General features: G+C 42.5%; 1 protein-coding gene across 2 annotated transcripts in view; it reads left to right on the top strand.

The window, feature by feature from the left end:
• plcg2 (phospholipase C, gamma 2) overlaps positions 1–16,019 on the top strand; it is a 39,847-nt gene extending 23,828 nt beyond the window's left edge. For both annotated transcript variants that reach the window (XM_052152458.1, XM_052152457.1), the window contains exons 26-33: positions 641–743; positions 2,334–2,537; positions 8,020–8,159; positions 12,161–12,272; positions 12,525–12,704; positions 12,804–12,892; positions 13,305–13,465; positions 13,538–16,019. In XM_052152458.1, the coding sequence (XP_052008418.1) occupies positions 641–743; positions 2,334–2,537; positions 8,020–8,159; positions 12,161–12,272; positions 12,525–12,704; positions 12,804–12,892; positions 13,305–13,465; positions 13,538–13,583 (1,035 nt within the window). In that variant the 3' untranslated portion in view covers positions 13,584–16,019. The remainder of the gene's footprint in view (positions 1–640; positions 744–2,333; positions 2,538–8,019; positions 8,160–12,160; positions 12,273–12,524; positions 12,705–12,803; positions 12,893–13,304; positions 13,466–13,537) is intronic.
• Positions 16,020–19,129: the final 3,110 nt, after the last annotated feature.

Here is a 19,129-nt window from a genome sequence, read left to right as displayed (position 1 = left end):
CTCAAACACATATCCGGTCTACCATTTCCGGCTATTGTTATCTCTCAAACACATATCCGGTCTACCATTTCCATCTATTGTTATCTCTCAAACACATATCCGGTCTACCATTTCCATCTATTGTTATCTCTCAAACACATATCCGGTCTACCATTTCCGGCTATTGTTATCTCTCAAACACATATCCGGTCTACCATTTCCGGCTATTGTTATCTCTCAAACACATATCCGGTCTACCATTTCCAGCTATTGTTATCTCTCAAACACATATCCGGTCTACCATTTCCGGCTATTGTTATCTCTCAAACACATATCCGGTCTACCATTTCCGGCTATTGTTATCTCTCAAACACATATCCGGTCTACCATTTCCATCTATTGTTATCTCTCAATCACATATCCGGTCTACCATTTCCGGCTATTGTTATCTCTCAAACACATATCCGGTCTACCATTTCCGGCTATTGTTATCTCTCAAGCACATATCCGGTCTACCATTTCCGGCTATTGTTATCAAACATAAACATCTATCAACTTCTTCTGGCCACGCCCTCTCTTCAATCAAATTGACATAAGGTGCTTTAAATGACTACTTGAAAAGTTGAAGTTTATAAATGTTTATAAAACGTTCCCATTACAGAAAAGAAAACAGGAGGAGGTTGAGAGCAAAGAGGAAGTTGCCAGTGAGATGTCAGAAATAGTCGTTTACTGCCAGCCTCGCAGCAAAGATAAGGACCGCTTTGGTACAGTCACCAGTTCAAATTTTTATGATGACTTAAATATGCATGTATACCTATTTGATTACATATAAGATTACGTACAGTGGCCCCAAAGAGTAATTTTTTTCTCAGAACCAACTTTACTTTTCTGGTCCATTTTGCAATTACTTTTAACCAACTGGACCCAAAGTGATTATTAGTTGATGTATAAAATAAGTTCTCAAGTTCACACAGGAGTAACCTCAGGTGAATGTCTACACATTAACTATGGACATTCTTCACAGTGTTTGGCAGCCAGAAAGTGTATGATTACTTTTTGTCCTAATTTTCAACAGTATATCAATTGTATTAGAATTGTGTATTCAAATCCAACAAAAATCTTTTTGCTTGAAAAGTGTGCCTGTGCTAGCTTTCTGTAAAATAAATGCTATGTGGTTTATAAATGTTTAATGTAATAATTAGACAAGTAACAATAAACACATTTCACGATATGATATGATATGATTTGAGCACTCCCAAATAAATGTCTCTCTGAAAATTATTCAAGGATTCGACATAAATGTCTTTTAAATCATAAATGCCACAAAAGTGTCTGACATTGGCAACAAAAAGCAGAGCTCTAAGTAACATAAACAACAGCTGGTTGAGAAAAACGAATATGAACTAACAATTTTCATGTTTTTCTTGAGAAAATAAGTTTATCTACACTCTAGTCATTTATATTTGTATATCACTTTTCACAATACACATAGTTTCAAAGCAGCTTTATAGAAAATCATGCCTTGTTGTCTGAAAGCCCCCTGTGAACAAGCTGAACTGACTGTGGCAAGGAAAAAACTCTTTCTCTTCCCCTATTTCACTTTGCATGTAAACTTTACTGCTGTTATAACCAGCTTATAACATGTGCACAAGTGCTGTTCTCAAAGCTGTTAATATTTCGAAGTCAAAATCAGATAATTATAAGTCTAATGTAATCGCGGGTTTCTTACATTGTCGAACTTTTGAATAAGCTGTTTTTTGATAGTTATGTCTCATAACTTAAGAGCTTACTTTGCATGTCATGCTCCGTGTCAGCTGGGAGAGGCAGCTGTTATAGTTACTGCTGAGGTTTCTGCCTCACAAATCCACCAATTTGCGTGGTGATGTCGGCATAAATAAAACGACATGTTTGATGTACTGTAGCACCAGGAAACTGTTGTTTGGCAAATTTGACAAGCTGTACCGCTAGAGTACAATCTACTTGACATTTTCCACCGATTCTCTCGCCTCTGGACTATAATTGTGTTGCACTGTTTTCCTGTGAGCGCTCAGTGCCACCTCTCCGGGGAGGAGACTGTTCCACAGCTCTCAGTATTGTGCTATATTACACTATAATGTGTTTATGTATCGTACAATACATATGGTATTGTATAGTGAGCCTTGTATCGTATGATACAATATAATACAATATTTTTTTTATACCCCTAGTTAATAATGCATTGACATTCATATATTTTGTGTTGTGTAGGGTCCAAATATTTTGGGGCAACTGTATGTATCAGAGATCAATTTATAACTATAACATTTTCTATAGAACTCTGTGTTGTCTAAACAATTCTCTCTCTTGTATTTCAGACAATTATACCTACAAAGAGGTCCGCTCCTTCATAGAGAATAAGGTACCCAACAAAAGCAAGTCAACTCAACTGATTAGGTATAACCGCAAAGCACTGAGCCGCATCTACCCTAAGGCACAAAGGGTGGATTCCTCCAACTATGACCCGTATCCTCTGTGGATGTGTGGCTGCCACATGGTGGCTCTTAACTTTCAAAATGCAGGTAAGATGAAGTGTAACACAGTAAATAAAGGCAGAGAGGAAATTACACAATGAGCCTTTTACGTGCACGTTCTTACACGATCATGCTTAATAAGCCGATAACGCGTGTGGTCATGTAAACGTAATAAACAGCGTTCTTTTTTATCTGTAAGAAGAAACCAGTCAACATGGGTAGATTTTTGCCCATCACAGTGATTTGAGTGGCATGTAACACCTTTGCTGGTGTTCTCACCGGCTTATCCAATGTGCGCACATGTTGAGCACATGTCTCTTCATGGTTTGACATCAAAACCAGAGAACAACGTGATTATTTTGTAAACACAGTTTTCTTGCTTGATTTTTAAATAAGCTGAATTTTGGGAGTAATCAGCATATTGGTGTGCATGTAAACTTGCACATTTTTTTTTAAAGTGAAAAGTTTAAAATTAGGATAAGGTGAGAAACATACAAAATTGAATGAATATTGTAAGAATACTGTAAGATAGGGTGACCATATTATTGTGATCAAATGCTATTAAAAATATGTTTTATACTACACTTCTCACTTTTCAGTTCTCCTGCTGTGCCCTGGTGTACTTTCCCTAAAAATATATTTTTTATTACAAACTCTCCTTTGACTGAGGTTTGGCGCTTGTCACAGTATTTTGTAAGGATACTATATGAATAGAGATGCAGGGCTCTCCCCTCACATGGCCTGACCTTTTTAATTGTATTTTCGGACTTTTTTGCCATTGACACGCAAGAGTCTGCTTTACAGGTCACATACAGAGGTTGCGTTACAAGTTGAGTTGTAAAGTTTCCATCACAATCTATTTTTATCCATCATAGTAGTTTTACATTTCCATAATACTTAAAATATTTAATGTTGTTTCAATATGGTCAGCAATTCCAGTTAAAAATATTGGGGAATGTACTTTTAAAAGTGTACTTAAGTTATTGATCTTTCTGGATGAGAGCGGCAGAGCAATCTGGCAATCAATTTTGCGTGCGCAGGCGGGTGTTTGAGAGAGAGAACGTGTACATTTTTTAAATCCCGGAAAAAAGGTTGTATGGTCACCTGTTATGAATACCCTGTCTTGTTTCTCTGTTGCCCTTTTGTTTACCATTGTTGTCACTTTTGCATTTCTTAGTTTTCACTTTAGTCCCTTATGTAACTCCATAGTCTCTTTGTTAGCGTTCGTGTTTCCTCTGTTCATTGTTTTCACCTGTCCTCATTAGTTTGCCTTTTACTTCTGTTAATCACCTTGTTATCTTGTTTGAGTTCTGTTTGTTCATTGGTCCCTTTTTCCCTTGTTTATGTATTTATACCCTGTGTCTTTGTTCAGTCTTCGATCTATCGTTGTTTGATGTTAACCCGGTGTATCTTTCCCTCGAGTTCCCTGTTTGTGTCTACCGTGGTTTCCTTAACTAGTTTATGTTTCTTTTCCCCATCGTGGGTTGTTACTTTGTGTTTCTTGACTGAATAAAGTTCAAACTGCGTTTGGATCCGCATCTCTTCGTCAGCCTCGTTACTCAAGCATAACAGAGCGATAGACCAACTATGGATCCAGCAGTTATCACGGGCCAACTGCCGGTTGCTCAACCTCAAACAAGAGGGCCGCCCTGTTGAAGACCACATCAGCGACTTCCTCGGCTGGCGAAATTCACAGACTTCCCGGACTCAGCCCTGGTGGTCTTCTTCAGGGACACTTTACACGGTTCAGCTCAGGGAGCGTTTGCGCCCGGCAGCGCTTGGTTGGACTCTCCGCGACTTCCTGGAGGTGACCTTACTGGTCTGCGGCTCACCCTACACCGTGGTCTTCGCCGAGGAGGATTCCACCTCTCCTCCCACTGTGGTGACTCCCCAGTCGTCCTTGGCGCTTCCTGTCGCGCCAGCCCCACCTGTCAGCGAGCCCGTCCCCACGCCAGTCGCCTTCCATGAGCCAGCGGCCCACTGCGTCTGCCGGAGGAGGAGAAGACGGGCTTCCGCCTCCGGCCAGCGCCAGCCCGGTCTGCGAGCCAGAGCCCACGCATATCGCGGTGAGCGAGCTAAAGCCCACGCATGTCACTGTGAGCGAGCCTGAGCCCTCGACCGTCCCAAGCCAGTGCCTGTAGCCTCAGGCGTCAGTGAGCCAGTGCCGTTAGCCTCAAACGTCAATGAGCCAGTGCCGTTAGCCTCAAACGTCAATGAGCCAGCGCCTGTAGCCTCAAACGTCAATGAACCAGCGCCTGTAGCCTCGACCGTCCCTGAGCCAGCGCCTGTAGCCTCGACCGTCCCTGAGCCAGCGCCTGTAGCCTCGACCGTCCCTGAGCCAGCGCCTGTAGCCTCGACCGTCCAAGAGCCAGCACCAGAAGCCTCGACCGTCCAAGAGCCAGCACCTGAAGCCTCGTCCGTCCAAGAGCCAGCGCCAGTGGCCGTGACCGTCCAAGAGCCAGTGCCAGTAGCCATGACCGTCCAAGAGCCAGTGCCAGTAGCCAGGTCCGTCCAAGAGCCAGCGCCAGTGGTCGTGCCCATCCTAGAACCAGCACCTCTCGAGCCTTCCAGGGCTCCTCCTCCCGAGTCTTCCAGGGCTCCGCCTCCCAAGTCTCTCGAGCCTTCTAGGGCTCCTCCTCCCGAGCTTTCCAGAGCTCCGGCTTCCGAGTTCCAGAGCTCCGCCTTCCGAGTTTCCCGAGCTTTCCAGAGCTCCGCCTTCCGAGTTTCCCGAGCTTTCCAGAGCTCCGCCTTCCGAGTTTCCCGAGCTTTCCAGAGCTCCGCCTCGAGCTTCCAGAGCTCCGCCTCGAGCTTTCAGAGCTCCGCCTCGAGCTTTCCAGAGCTCGCCTCCGAGCTTTCAGAGCTCCGCTTTCCAGAGCTCCGCCTCCCGAGCTTTCCAGAGCTCCGCCTCCCGAGCTTTCCAGAGCTCCGCCCTCCGAGCTTCCCAGAGCTCCACCTCTCAAGCCTCCTAGGGCTCCGCCTCTCAAGCCTCTCGAGCCTCCCAGGGCTCCGCCCCTCAAGCCTCTCGAGCCTCCCAGGGCTCCGCCCCTCAAGCCTCTCGAGCCTCCCAGGGCTCCGCCTCTCAAGTCTCTCGAGTCTTCCAGGGCTCCGTCTCTCAAGCCTCCCGGGCTTTCCAGAGCTCCGCCCTCCGAGCTTCCCAGAGCTCCGCCTCTCGAGCCTCCTAGGGCTCCGCCCCTCAAGCCTCTCGAGCCTCCTAGGGCTCCGCCCCTCAAGCCTCTCGAGCCTCCCAGGGCTCCGCCTCTCAAGTCTCTCGAGTCTTCCAGGGCTCCGTCTCTCAAGCCTCCCAAGCTTTCCAGAGCTCCGCCCTCCGAGCTTCCCAGAGCTCCGCCTCTCCCGAGCCTCCCAGGGCTCCGCCTCTCAAGCCTCTCGAACCTCCCAGAGCTCCACCTCTCAAGCCTCTCGAGGCTTTCTAGGGCTCCGCCTCCCAAGACCCTCGAGCCTTCCAGGGCTCCGCCCCTCAAATCTCTCGAGTCTTCCAGGGCTCCGCCCCTCAAGCCTCTCGAGCCTGCCAGGGCTCCGCCCCTCAAGCCTCTCGAGCCTGCCAGGGCTCCGCCCCTCAAGCCTATCGAGCCTGCCCCGGCTCCGCCCCCAGAGCCTCTCGAGCCTCCTGCAGCTCCGCCTACGGGGCCTCCTGTGGCTCCACCTCCAGAGCCTCCTACGGCTCCACCTCCAGAGCCTCCTATTGCTCCGCCTCCTGATCCACTCAAGCCTTTGGCTCCCCCAGAGCCTCTTGAGCCTCCCAGAGCCTCCTCTCGAGCCACTCAGCCTCACGGCTCCGCCCTCCGAGCCTCCCGAGCCTCCTCGGCTCGCGCTCGAGCCACTCAGCCTCGGCTCGCCCTCAGAGCCTCCCGAGCCTCCTATGGCTCCGCCTCCCGAGCCTCCTAGGCTCGCTCCCGAGCCTCCTCGCACGCCTCTCGAGCCACTCAAGCCGTCGACGGCTTCACCCTCAGAGCCTCCTACGTCTCTGCCCCCAGAGCCTCCAGAATCTTCCTGGTCTCCGCTCCTAAAGCCTCCCACGGTGCCGCCTACCTCGGCTCCGCCTCCTGAGCCTCTTTCAGCTCCACCTCCTGAACCTCCTTCAATTCCACCTCCGGAGCCCCCGAGCCTCTCCCGGCTCGCCTCCGAAGCCTCCATTGGCTCCGTCTTCAGAGCCTTCTTCGCCCTCGCCACCTTCGGCTCCACCTCCAGTGGCTCCGCCTTCTGAGCCTTCTACACCATCGCCTCCCTTGGCTCCACCCAACACTGTTCCGCCTCCTGACCTGCCCAAGGCCTTACCGCCTGAGTCTGCCACGGCCCTGCCTAAGCCTCCTTTGGCACCGCCTCCCAAGTCTTCTACGGCTCCGCCTCCGAAGTCCTCCTTGGCTCCACCTCACACGGCTCTGCCAGCCTCTGTCCTGTGGCCTCTTCCCAGACCTCCTGACCCAGTCCCAGTCCCGTGGCCTCTTCCCAGGCCCCCTGACCCAGTCCCTGTCCGGTGGCCTCCACCCAGGCCTCCTGACCCTGTTCCCGTCCTGAGGCCTCCCCCCAGGCCTCCTGACCCAGTCCCTGTCCAGTGGCCTCCTCCCAGGTCCCCCAAACCTATCCTTGCCCTGTGGCCAGCTCCCAGGCCTCCTGCACCTACCCTTGCCCGGTGGCCAGCTCCCAGACCATCGAAACCTGTCCCTTTGTGCCCCCATGGACTGCCTAATTGTCCCTTGTGCCCCCGTGGACTGTCTCATCTCCCTTTGTGCCCCCGTGGACTGTCTCATCTCCTTTGTGCCCCGTGGACTGTCTCATTTCCCTCGTGGCCCCCGGACTTCCTGCCTGCCCTCTGTGCCCCTTGGACTGCCTCCTGGTTCTTGTGCCCCCCCTGGTCTGCCTGTCTGCCCCCGGTGCCATCATTTTGTTCTCTGTGGGTTTTTTGTCTTTTGTCTTCTAGGATCGTCTGGAAGCCGATCCTTTGAGGGGGGGCTCTGTTATGAATACCCTGTCTTGTTTTCTGTTGCCCTTTTGTTTACCATTGTTGTCACTTTTGCATTTCTTAGTTTTCACTTTAGTCCCTTATGTAACTCCATAGTCTCTTTGTTAGTGTTCGTGTTTCCTCTGTTCATTGTTTTCACCTGTCCTCATTAGTTTGCCTTTTACTTCTGTTAATCACCTTGTTATCTTGTTTGAGTTCTGTTTGTTCATTGGTCCCTTTTTCCCTTGTTTATGTATTTATACCCTGTGTCTTTGTTCAGTCTTCGTCTATCGTTGTTTGATGTTAACCCGGTGTATCTTTCCCTCCCGAGTTCCCTGTTTGTGTCTACCGTGGTTTCCTTAACTAGTTTATGTTTCTTTTCCCCATCGTGGGTTGTTACTTTGTGTTTCTTGACTACATAAAGTTCAAACTGCGTTTGGATCCGCATCTCTTCGTCAGCCTCGTTACTCAAGCATAACATCACCCTACTGTAAAATAAAAATAAGAAGAGGAAATAATAGCGGCTCCAAAATGAATTAGCCCTTTAAATACTTTAGTTACTTCTCTCCTCAGATAAGTACACTCAGCTGAACAGCGCTCTCTTCAGTCTGAACGGAGGCACTGGATATGTCCTCCAGCCTGAGATGATGCGGTCAGATAATTATGACCCTTATCAAGAGAAGAAGAATGTCAAATATACCATCACCATTAAGGTAAGACATGATCCATATTCCCGATTCACACAGAGGAACATTCAGTTATGAGTTTAAGAACTGAACAACTCCTGCTTCTTTTTTTAAAGTAGAAATGTAATACTAATGCACCTCGATTATTCAGTTTACAGTTTGACATGGAAAATACACTACACTTCTGAACATTTTCTAACTTCCCTAAATTCATTTGTAATTTTCTTCAAAACAAAACAACACAAAACATAAATTGTTTTCATCAATACTTAGAGCCACTGTTTTCAAACTGGGAGGCGCTCATCCCCAGAGGGGCACCAGAGCATTTTAGGAGAGGCGCGTAGATTGATGATAAATTCACCAAGTGAAATCAAAAGATACATCAATACTATAAAAATGTATTGTAAATATCAATTAAAATTATTAGCTTAATAGACCGTAGCTCTATGGTGTTATAATACTGTTAATGTCATATCATGCGAGAGTGCACCCATGTTCCATTGCGCCATTACAAAGCTCACATAAGGATGTCCTTTGCTTTCTCTCTCAAAACTGGACACAACTCTCAAATATACAGTACACTGCTCCATGAAATCTCCATGCACTCGCTCAGGGAGGCCATGTGAACGCTCTAAAGGTGTCCTATGCATTGGCAATTCTATTATAAAGCCATAAAGCTTAGCTTCTGTTCATTCATAGTCTGCCTCTGTAGACGTGTTATGTCAAGGATGAAACGATACTGGAGTTTGAGTAATCAACTCGCCATTTGGCAGGTAATTGTTTTTTAGGAAATACAGCATGACATGTTTAAATTCATATTGTAAGAATGATATTCTGATGCTCGCTGATGATGTAGAGGCGTGAGCAAATAAAACCATCAAATAAGAACATCAGTTGCGACTGACGTCTTCTGTCATCTCAATGACAGAATAGCAGCTGCACAAGTTTATCAAGAATGCAGAAAATATGGAATGCGGAACGAAGTCACACGTGTCCATTATTACAAGTTCAACATAATATGGGGTCGATGGTCTTCATGTGCTTGTGAGAGGTGCATTTTTACAATAGAGATGGAGACTGGCTCATGTGATGCGAGTTTATCACTTATGTTCTCATTGTCATGAGAACAAACCTGTATTTTTTTTATAAACAATAATGCATAATACTGTTTAATATTATTAATAGAAACCTTTATAGCTGTTCATCACGCATCCGAGTTTGACACATTGGCCGAATGCGTCTGTTAGAATGTATTTAAGGGTATTGATCAGCATTGGTGAATTGCTCCAACACCTGAAATATGATGATTTTTACACTGCCTGGTCAAAAAAAAAAGTCGCTGTTTGGATTTTAAATAAGCAGATACTTAAGAGCCTATGATTGGATCATTATTGCAGTGATTAATATGTTTCAGCTGGCAACAATTATTTTAATCCTAACTGATGCAGTATGTAGCTTCTCATTTCTTAAACAACCATGTCAGAAGACGTATCACGTGGTCGTGGAAAAGATGATACTGTGTTTCAGAAGGGGCAAATTATTGGCCGGTATCAAGCAAAGAAAACAATTAAGAGGATTGCCAAAATCACTGGAACTGGGTTAAGAGCTGTCCAGCGCATTATTAAAACATGGAAGTATAGGTGGTGAACCATCAGCTTTACGGAAGAAATGTGGTCCGAATAAAATCTTGAATGATCGTGATCGGAGATCACTAAAACGCTTAAGTCACATTGTAAAAAATAGACCGATGTTTATTAGTGAAAGTAAGAGCATTTCCACATGAACAATGTGATGAGAACTTACAGGATTGGGACTAAACATCTGTGTGGCCTCAAGAGAGCCACTTGTTAGTGAGGCTAATCAGAAAAAACAACTTCAATTAGCTAGGGAGCATAAAGATTAGACTGTGGAGCAATGGAAAATGGTCATGTGGTCTGATGAGTCCAGTTTTACCCTATTCCAAAAGCGATGGGTGCGTCAGTTTAAGAAGGGAAGCTCATGAAGTGATGCACCTGTCATGTATAGTGCCCACTGTACAAGCCTCTGGAGGCAGTGTTATGATCTGGGGTTGCTTCAATTGGCCAGGTATAGGCTCAGCAACATTATGTAGCAATAAAATGAAGTCAGCTGACAACCTGAATGTACTGAATGACCAAGTTATCCCATCAATGGATTTTTCTTCCCAGACGGCATGGGCATATTCAAGGACAACAATGCCAATATTCATCGTGCTCAAATTGTGAAAGAGTGGTTCAGGGTGCATAAGGAGTCATTTTCACACATGAATTGGTCACCACAGAGTCCTGACCTTAACCCCATTGAAAGTCTTTGGGATGTGCTGGAGAAGACTTTACAAAGCCGTTTGACTTTCCCATCATTAATTCAAGATCTGGGGCAAATATTCATGCAACACTGGACAGAAATAAATGTTGTGACGTTACATAAGGTTGTCGAAACAATGCAATGATGAGTGCATGCCATAATCAAAGCTAAAGGCGGTTCAACAAAATATTAGAATATGCTAATTTATTTTGGCCAGGCAGTGTATAATATAACTCTAGAGGAAAATACCTGATAACACTTAAAATAAGTGGCAAGAATGTACCTGCTTTATTTATATTTCAAAAATATTAGGTTATGAACTTCCGGATGCGAATGGAGTATATGTGTGCGCCTCCAGCTCCTGCCACAGATTGTTTCTTATATTAACAAAAACCTGCTATCGGACACGGTGCTTTAGGAACAGAGCAAATAATGGCATGTAAATCAGCCAAACAAATGAAGAAAGACACCGTTGCCAAAGACGAGGTTTATTGATGATACATTTGCTTCTTTTGATCTATTATCGTGACGGTTTGGACTTCCCAAATCTGATTTTTTTTTAGAATCCTGCAAGTCAGAGATTATGGTAGGCCACTTGTCCAGAGTTCCCATTGTTACCCCTTAAGAACCCTTTAGACAACTTCCTTTCTCATAATGCATTGGCCAGAGGTTACATTTCTGCCATTCATAATCTGATAGCAGAGCTGGCTTCCTCTTCCTTGTCTAATCTTAAGAGTGTCTGGGAGGAAGATCTTGGTTGCTCACTTTCAGAAGATACATGGAGTTCAGTTCTCAAGCATGTCCACTCCTCATCAATATGTGTTCACTCACATTTTGAATCACTCATTCAATTTAGAGTTGTACACAGAGCCCTTATGTAAAAAGATTAAAAAAATTAATCCAATCCCATATGTAACCAAATGAAAGTGAAGATGGTACATTCATTCATATGCTCTGGACATGCCCTAAAATGAAGTGTTACTGGCGATCAGTATTTGAGGCCCTCTCAGTGATCCTCCAATGCAAGCTATATCCAGATCCTGTGGTGGCGCTATTTGGGGTTTCAACAGAGGAATAATGGTTATCGATATCAAAGCGTGAGATCCTTGCATTTACTTCCTTGTTAGCACGCAGGGCAGTGCTGCTAACACATAGTGGTCCAGAGATATATTGTCTTGCCTTTACTTGGAAAAGATTAGATATTCTTTACGTGGCTCAGGAAAAAACATTTTTTTATTTTGATTAGATGTCAAACCGGTGATATTTATTTAAATTATTTTTAAAATTATTATTTTTGTTTATTTTACTTAATTGATTTTATATATGTAGATGTGTATGTACAGGTATATGGTTGTGTGTGTATATGTTTTTATGTATGTATATGTTTGTATATATGCATGTAGGCATATGTATGTATCTGTACATGCATATGTATATATGCTGAGATATAAGGTCAGCACTGATGGGGTTTCTTTGGAATTGTTGTTGATGAGGGATGGGAAAATGTTGATTGTAATTTTGTAGCAAAAAAGGCTATGTTTTTTATTATTTACTTTGGGGGGTTAAGGGGTCTTGTAAATTTTCTCAGAGGGGGGCTTACTGTCCATGACTTTGAAAACCCCTGACTTAGACTAATGAATATAAAATTGTCTGAGTATGATTCTAAATATTTCTAGACTTCGCATATAAATGTTCCTGTTCCTCAGGTGATAGCAGCACGGCATCTACCCAAACCTGGTCGCAGCATTGCCAGCCCCTTTGTAGAGATCGAACTATGTGGCCAAACAGATGACAACAAATTCAAGACTATTGTTTGCCGTAAGACACAGAAAAACTCTTCAATTAGTATTCTGGAATTAGGAATCAGATTTTAACAAGATACAATAGCTAGACCTTTTAAAAATAGATACATATAAGAAATCAGGAAAACACACTACCTCAATGCTTAATTAATGACTTATTAATGTTAGTTTTGACAGTTAGTTTTAATATTACTTTTATAACTTTATGTAAATAAAACTTGGTAAATTGCAGCAAAATAAGCAGAGTTTGATGTGTCTGTATCCACAGATGATAATGGTCTGTACCCTGTGTGGCTTGGGCCACAACATCAGCCTTCAGAGGAAGTTACTTTCACCGTATATGAGCCAGATCTCACCTTTTTACGTTTTGTTGTCTTTGAGGAGGACATGTTCTCTGACCCCAATTTCCTGGCCCAGGCAACTTTCCCTGTGAAAGGTGTCCGCAGCGGTAAGTCTGTCAGCTTGCAAAAGAAACACTACAAAATGAAGAAACCTTTGTAAAAGTCTATTCAATGACACAAATTGGTGTTTTGGTACAAAAAAACAGGGTATCGGTCTGTCCCTTTAAAGAACGGCTTCAGTGAAAACCTGGAGCTTGCATCTCTTCTGGTGTATGTTGATACACAGCAGGTGGAGGTAAGAAACAGCTTATTAAAATCTTGTAACCCCATCCGACTTCTGAAATAGGCATGATCTCTATACATAATATTTTGTTTTAAAACTGAAGTGTGTATTTTCAGCGACACGAGGGTCACTAAACGGAATTACAAAAATAGTGATGGATCCTTCCACAGTTAGTCCCATCCCAAACTCATGCCATTGGGCGAGCAATGCTGCTGTGTTGGGTTGGTCGCAAAGTTTTGATAGTGACACAGTGATTACACTTTTCACCTAAATCCATCTATAAATGGCCTACTTATTTTCCTCTGCATATTACGCTGGAATTGGAGAAACTATTTTAACATCTAAAATATTACACACTTCAGCTTTAATAAATAGCTTGTTAGTTTCATGGAAATCCCCTGTTATATCTGACTTGTTTCTACAGAAAGCACAGGAAGAACTCTACTCCTCCTCAAAGCAATTGCAAAAGAAGGCAGAGTTTAGCAGTGAATTCTGCCTCTACGACACTCACTCCAACCTGCAGCGTGCCACAGCCCCTCATCGTCGTGATGACCTCTCGCAAGAGTTCACATACACTGAGAAAAAGTGAGTGTACTTAGTTAGACCCATCACAATTTCTGTGAGGATATTCATATCTGTCCATCGTTCTCTCTACAGGATAAATAAACAGCAAAAAATAAACAACAGCAAGTTCTACTCTTGAGGAAATAACTGTTGAATGTTTAGTTGCCTCCCTCCATGGTTCTAATGTTCTTAAGGGTCTCTTCCTCTTGGGTGCTGCTGCTCTATTACTGCTGGTGACCTCACAGACCACAAAAAAATGGGAAGTTGCAGCCATCTCACTTTTGTGCACACAAGAATAAAGTCTCTTTTGAAGGTGTAAACTATCAGCTAAATGTTCTGCCAGACTCCCAAGAGCTGTAAGCTGTAAACCTCTTTATATTGGGTTGAAACTGGATGAAGGTTTTTGTGTTAACTGTGAAACTGTTAATCAGCTGTCGTAATCAGATTGTAACATTTCTCATTTATATATTTTGCACTGTATTAAACTCTTTCTTTTTTCCTATTGAAAATAAGGAATGCATTATATGAAATAACATAATCAAGGCATGTTATTTATTTTGTTTCTTTTCATGTTTTTAATATGCGCATTAGTTTGGTCAGATATTGAACATAATAATAAAATGTTAAAAGAGGTTAATGTGCTACGAGTGATAATTGTCGATTTGAAACCTAGAATCTGAGTGTAAAAGTTTACAGTTGACAAGCATGTGTCAACTTCTGTCATAATGATGTCACCCATACTTGTATACACACATGTGTATATATACACACCGATCAGCCACAACGTTAAAACATCAGCCTAATATTGTGTATCCACCCCATCCCCCCTGCGCTGCCAAAAGAGTGCCAACCCGCATCTCAGAATAGCATTCTCTGATGATATTCTTCTAACCAAAATTGTACAGAGTGGTTATCAGAGCAAATCCCAGGAGATCAGCAGTTACAGAAATGCTCAAACCAGCCCATCAGGCACCAACAATCATGCCACTGTCCAAATCACTGAGATCCCATTTTTCCCCATTCTGATGATTGATATGAATATTAACTGAAGCTCCTGACCTGTTTCTGTAGGATTTTATGCTTTGCACTGCTGTCACACGATTGGCTGATTAGATAATTGCATGGATGTTTGATGGTGCCAGATGGGCTGGTTTGAGTAATTCTGTAACTGTTGATCTACTGGGATTTTCACACACAACAGTCTCTAGAATTTACTCAGAATGGTGCCAAAAACTAAAAACATCCAGTGAGTGGCAGTTCTGTGGATGGAAATACATTGTTTATGAGAGAGGTCAACAGAGAATAGACAGACTGGTTTGAACTGAGTCTACGGTAACTCAGATAACCACTCTGTACAATTGTGGTGAAAATAGCATCAGAGAATCTGAGAGGCAGGTTGGCGCTGTTTTGGCAGCACGAGGGGGACCTACACGATAATAGGCAGGTGATTTTAATGTTGTGGCTGATTGGTATATATACAGTACTCAGCATTAATGAGTGCACCCCCTCTGAACATAAAGATATAATTCTATTTCTAAATGATTACTATTACAATTTATGCAAAGATGACAAAATTGAAATTTAACATATACTTAATAACATAATCGAAATATATGTTATCAATATCTGTAAAATAATTAAATTAGGCAGTTTTCCTTAAGTAAAGGGTTGCAAAAATGAGTACACCCTTGAATAAATTCAAATAGTGTACAATATTTTAGTAGAATGTCTTCCTTAACTTTTAAATACTGCTCTGACCCTTCTTGACATCAAGAGTGTACAAGTTCATGACACATTGTCACGCTCTTCCACTTCCACTCCTGGAGGATAACCTCCTTGTGTACTCCTTGGGCATGGTCATGGTAAACATCTGTGAGTTCATTATGCCATTGATGAAGTACAATTCCCCCACACCTTCAGCACACTTAAATCCCCATATAAGAACTTTGTCACCACTGTACATTACTGTGGGTACCATGCATTTTGGATTCCATCAGATCCAAAAACAAAAAATGACTTTAGGCTCATGAGACAAGCTTTTAGATTCTCAAAGGTCTGCACCTTATCAGTATGGGCCTTGGCAAATACTAAACAAGCTTTTTATGCTTTGGGTTCTTCAGTGCCTTCCTGTGTGGATGACAACCATGCATTCCACTTCTTTGCAGTGTGTCTTACTGTGTGATATGAAACAGTCCATCCAGTTTGCCAGCTCTGAGGCATGTGCTTTGCAATTCTTAGCAAAAATCGCTCATTATGAGGTGAAAGCTTACAGTGAATGTTTGAACATTTCAGCAATCTTGTCACAAATCTATACATTTAGAATGTCTGTGTTTCTTTTGCTACTGTGTTTTGAGCCAATAACAGTGATTTGCTAATACTCTTGAACCATTGTTCCCTTTTGTGCAATTAAATCATATTCTTTTTTTTGGCATGTGGTTTTTGACATGTGGTCCACATGTTGTCGGCATTGAGTCTGAGAGTGATTCAATGAGCTAAGTAACATTCTACACTTTAACCAACTTGTCTATTTGAGTGTGTTGGTTCAATAGAATAATCTGTTGATCAATGTCCCTCATCTAGCACCAGAAAATATTTTTATGTTATAAAGTTTTATATTATAACTTTCAGGAAGTTGTACTCATATTTGCTACATGGCCTTTTATCATTATCATGTCATTTTTGTAATGTTTAGTATTGAGATGTTTCATTAGTATCTGATAAAACTGTTCATGCAACTCAAATTAGTAGAGTTGCTTAAACATTACATTATAAATGAACACCAGATTTAACTCATTTAAGCTGTGTACCGTTTGTACTATATATATATAGTACAAACGGTATATATAATGTGTAAAATACATACAGTATATATAATGTGTAGTACTATATAATACATATTTTTCACTCCACAGTGGTTAATTATTTTTGTTCTATAGCCATGCCAAAATGCTGGTATTCTTGTGGAATCCCATCTTCTAAACAAGGGAAGCTGAAATTAAGAGAATTCACATACACAACAAGTGACTGCACTGCCCAGCTTCTTGATGCTGAATGCAATACTTAGACCTAATACTAGGAAGAGGGTTTATCATACAAAAAGATGTACTGTAATCTAGATCTAAAAGAGGAAGGTATGAAAATAAAAAACACAGGTGATTTGATAACCAGGTGCTTCCACATAATTTACAGTTCAAAAGAGTACAAAGGTTTTGTGTCAGAGAGCACTACAGTGTCTTGCAGGAGAAGAATGGAAAGATCCAAAGGACACTAAAAGGAAATGAAATATGATATGATATTGATAACTGAAATTCACAGGAATATGAAAAATGTCTTAAAAGGAAAACTACAAATATCTCAGAAATGAAAGTGCACAAAAGGGAAAGCCCCTGGACATAAGGGAAAAAGTAGTACAAAGAAGAAAATACAGGACTACAGAATTTCAACAAAAGCACTGATGACAAACTTTAATAAGGAACAATTATAGAACAAATGTCACTTTCTGCATATGAATGAAGATTAGCATAACATAAAAAGCTCAAACAACAAAGGTCCTCATTCCTCTAAGCCAGCATTACTTATACTACATGGATCCACATGAAAGTCATAAATGTTGGGTCATGCCATATTTTAAAGAGGTCATGACATTAGGAATACAAGTTTTCTTGATTTGTTTTACATATAAGAGGTCATTGTTCTATAAATACATTTAGTAAGTTTCAGAACTCAAAACCTCCTCTCCAGTCCGAAAAGAGCATCTATTGTTTCCACTCTGCAAACAGGCTCATTTGTAATCTCACAGTGTAATTTGAATATCTGCAAATTAACATACTGTTAATGTTGTTTGCTTTTAACCAATGAAGATTAAGATGTCCAGTAAGGTCCCCAGATGTTATGTTCTTGGTTGCATAGCTTTCAGAGGATCCCAAAGTTAGGAATGAGTGGCTTAAATGTATTTAAACAAAGTTCCTGAATGCCTCAATGTCGGACTATACCTTTTTTGGTACATTTCTCTATGGATAATGAACATTTAAGAATTACTCAAAATTAAACATTGTAATGTGCTTGTCCTTCAGAGTAGTCAATTGGGCATTCACTTGTTTGGGTAAAAAAGTTACTTGTCCAGAGAGAAAGAAAGACAAAAGAAAGAAAAAACAAAAGCCTCATTTGCCATCATTTACAGCTAGTTGGTAAATTCACAGTAAATTCAGAAAACAAAAGATGTTAGGCAGAATGTTCATCTCTACTAATTACTAAGTAGTTTTGATTTGAGCCATTTATATGTTATCGGTCTTTGGAACTGCCAGTCAGCTGACTTCCTTCCTGTCAGTGCTAGCCAATCATATCTCAACATCCAAGCCTTGAATGAGATCTGGATTCGACCAGTTGGCACTCTCCACCAACTTCATTTTCTTCCACACTCCCTGTCCGATCGGAAGGGGTGGGGGAACAGGTTTGGTTATGTCCAATACATTTATTGCAATTTACACAATTTGTTAATTTGCGTGTTTTGTTTTCAATGAGCCCAAGAGAGTGCATGTCATGCCTTTCTTCACCGAAATGCACTGACTGCCAATGGTTGCTCGCGTCAAGTTTTAGGCATTGATGCACACTTACAGAACAGCCACTGGTTCTGTACCCCCCCATTAACATTCACTACTTCGAATCTATGTGCCCTCCAGAAGCTTGCAGTCGGCAGGAGCCCGTGGTGCCAATTCACAGAGGCACAAAATCGCTTTCTCTCACTTTCACTGTTCCTCACTGGTGGAACGTCCTTCCAAACTCCACCCAAGCAGCTGATTCTATAACTACTTTTAAGAAACATCTAAAGACACATCTCTTTCGTGAGCACTTGACCAAATCCTACTAATACTACCTAATATTATGGTATTTATATTACTATATTATTATGTATATATTTAAATACTTTTAATTAATTAATTAACTGATTTCCATGACAGAGAAAATACCTGTATAGGTCTGATAGAGTCTAGAGCAGACATGCACAACTTATGGACCGGATCCGGCCCCCCATATGGTTTAATCTGGCCCATGGCTCATTAATTCTAAAAGCTTTTTTTTTTTCTTGCATTGAGACCTGAGGCAGCTCCAAAATATTATATACAGCCAATCTGTGTCCATTCTTGAGGCTGCTTGTGCTGTTTGGTGCTAATAAAGGGGCAGTCACACTACACTTTGCACTCAATTCACTCCAATTCAAACGCATCTGAACATGGGAGACTGGAAACGCAAGCATTTTGCAAAGAAATTTCATATGAAACTGCGTACCAAAGTTCAAGCTTGGTGAACTCTGAACAACACGTGACCAATAAAAGATCGCAACGTCACGCGCTGACCTCTTGACTCAATATAAAGATTACATGGGGGGCCTGGTTAGCTCAGCAAGTAAAGACGTTGACTACCACACCTGGAGTCGCAAGTTCAAATCCAGGGTGTGCTGAGTGACTCCAGTCAGGCTTCCTAAGCAACCAATTGGCCCGGTTTCGAGGGTTGGTACTTTGGGTTAACCTCCTCATGGTTGCTATAATGTGGTTCTCGCTCTCGGTGGGGTGCGTGGTGAGTTATGCGTGGATGCCACGGAGAATATCGTGAAGCCTCCTCACATGATAGGTCTCCGCGGTAACTTGCTCAACAAGGCATGTGATAAGATGCGTGGATTGACAGTCT

This window comes from Xyrauchen texanus, chromosome 21 (assembly GCF_025860055.1).
Source record: "Xyrauchen texanus isolate HMW12.3.18 chromosome 21, RBS_HiC_50CHRs, whole genome shotgun sequence".
NCBI classification, from domain to species: domain Eukaryota; kingdom Metazoa; phylum Chordata; class Actinopteri; order Cypriniformes; family Catostomidae; genus Xyrauchen; species Xyrauchen texanus.
The sequence above is the reverse complement of the archived record's forward strand: the minus strand, read 5'-3'. Positions and strand labels throughout refer to the sequence as shown.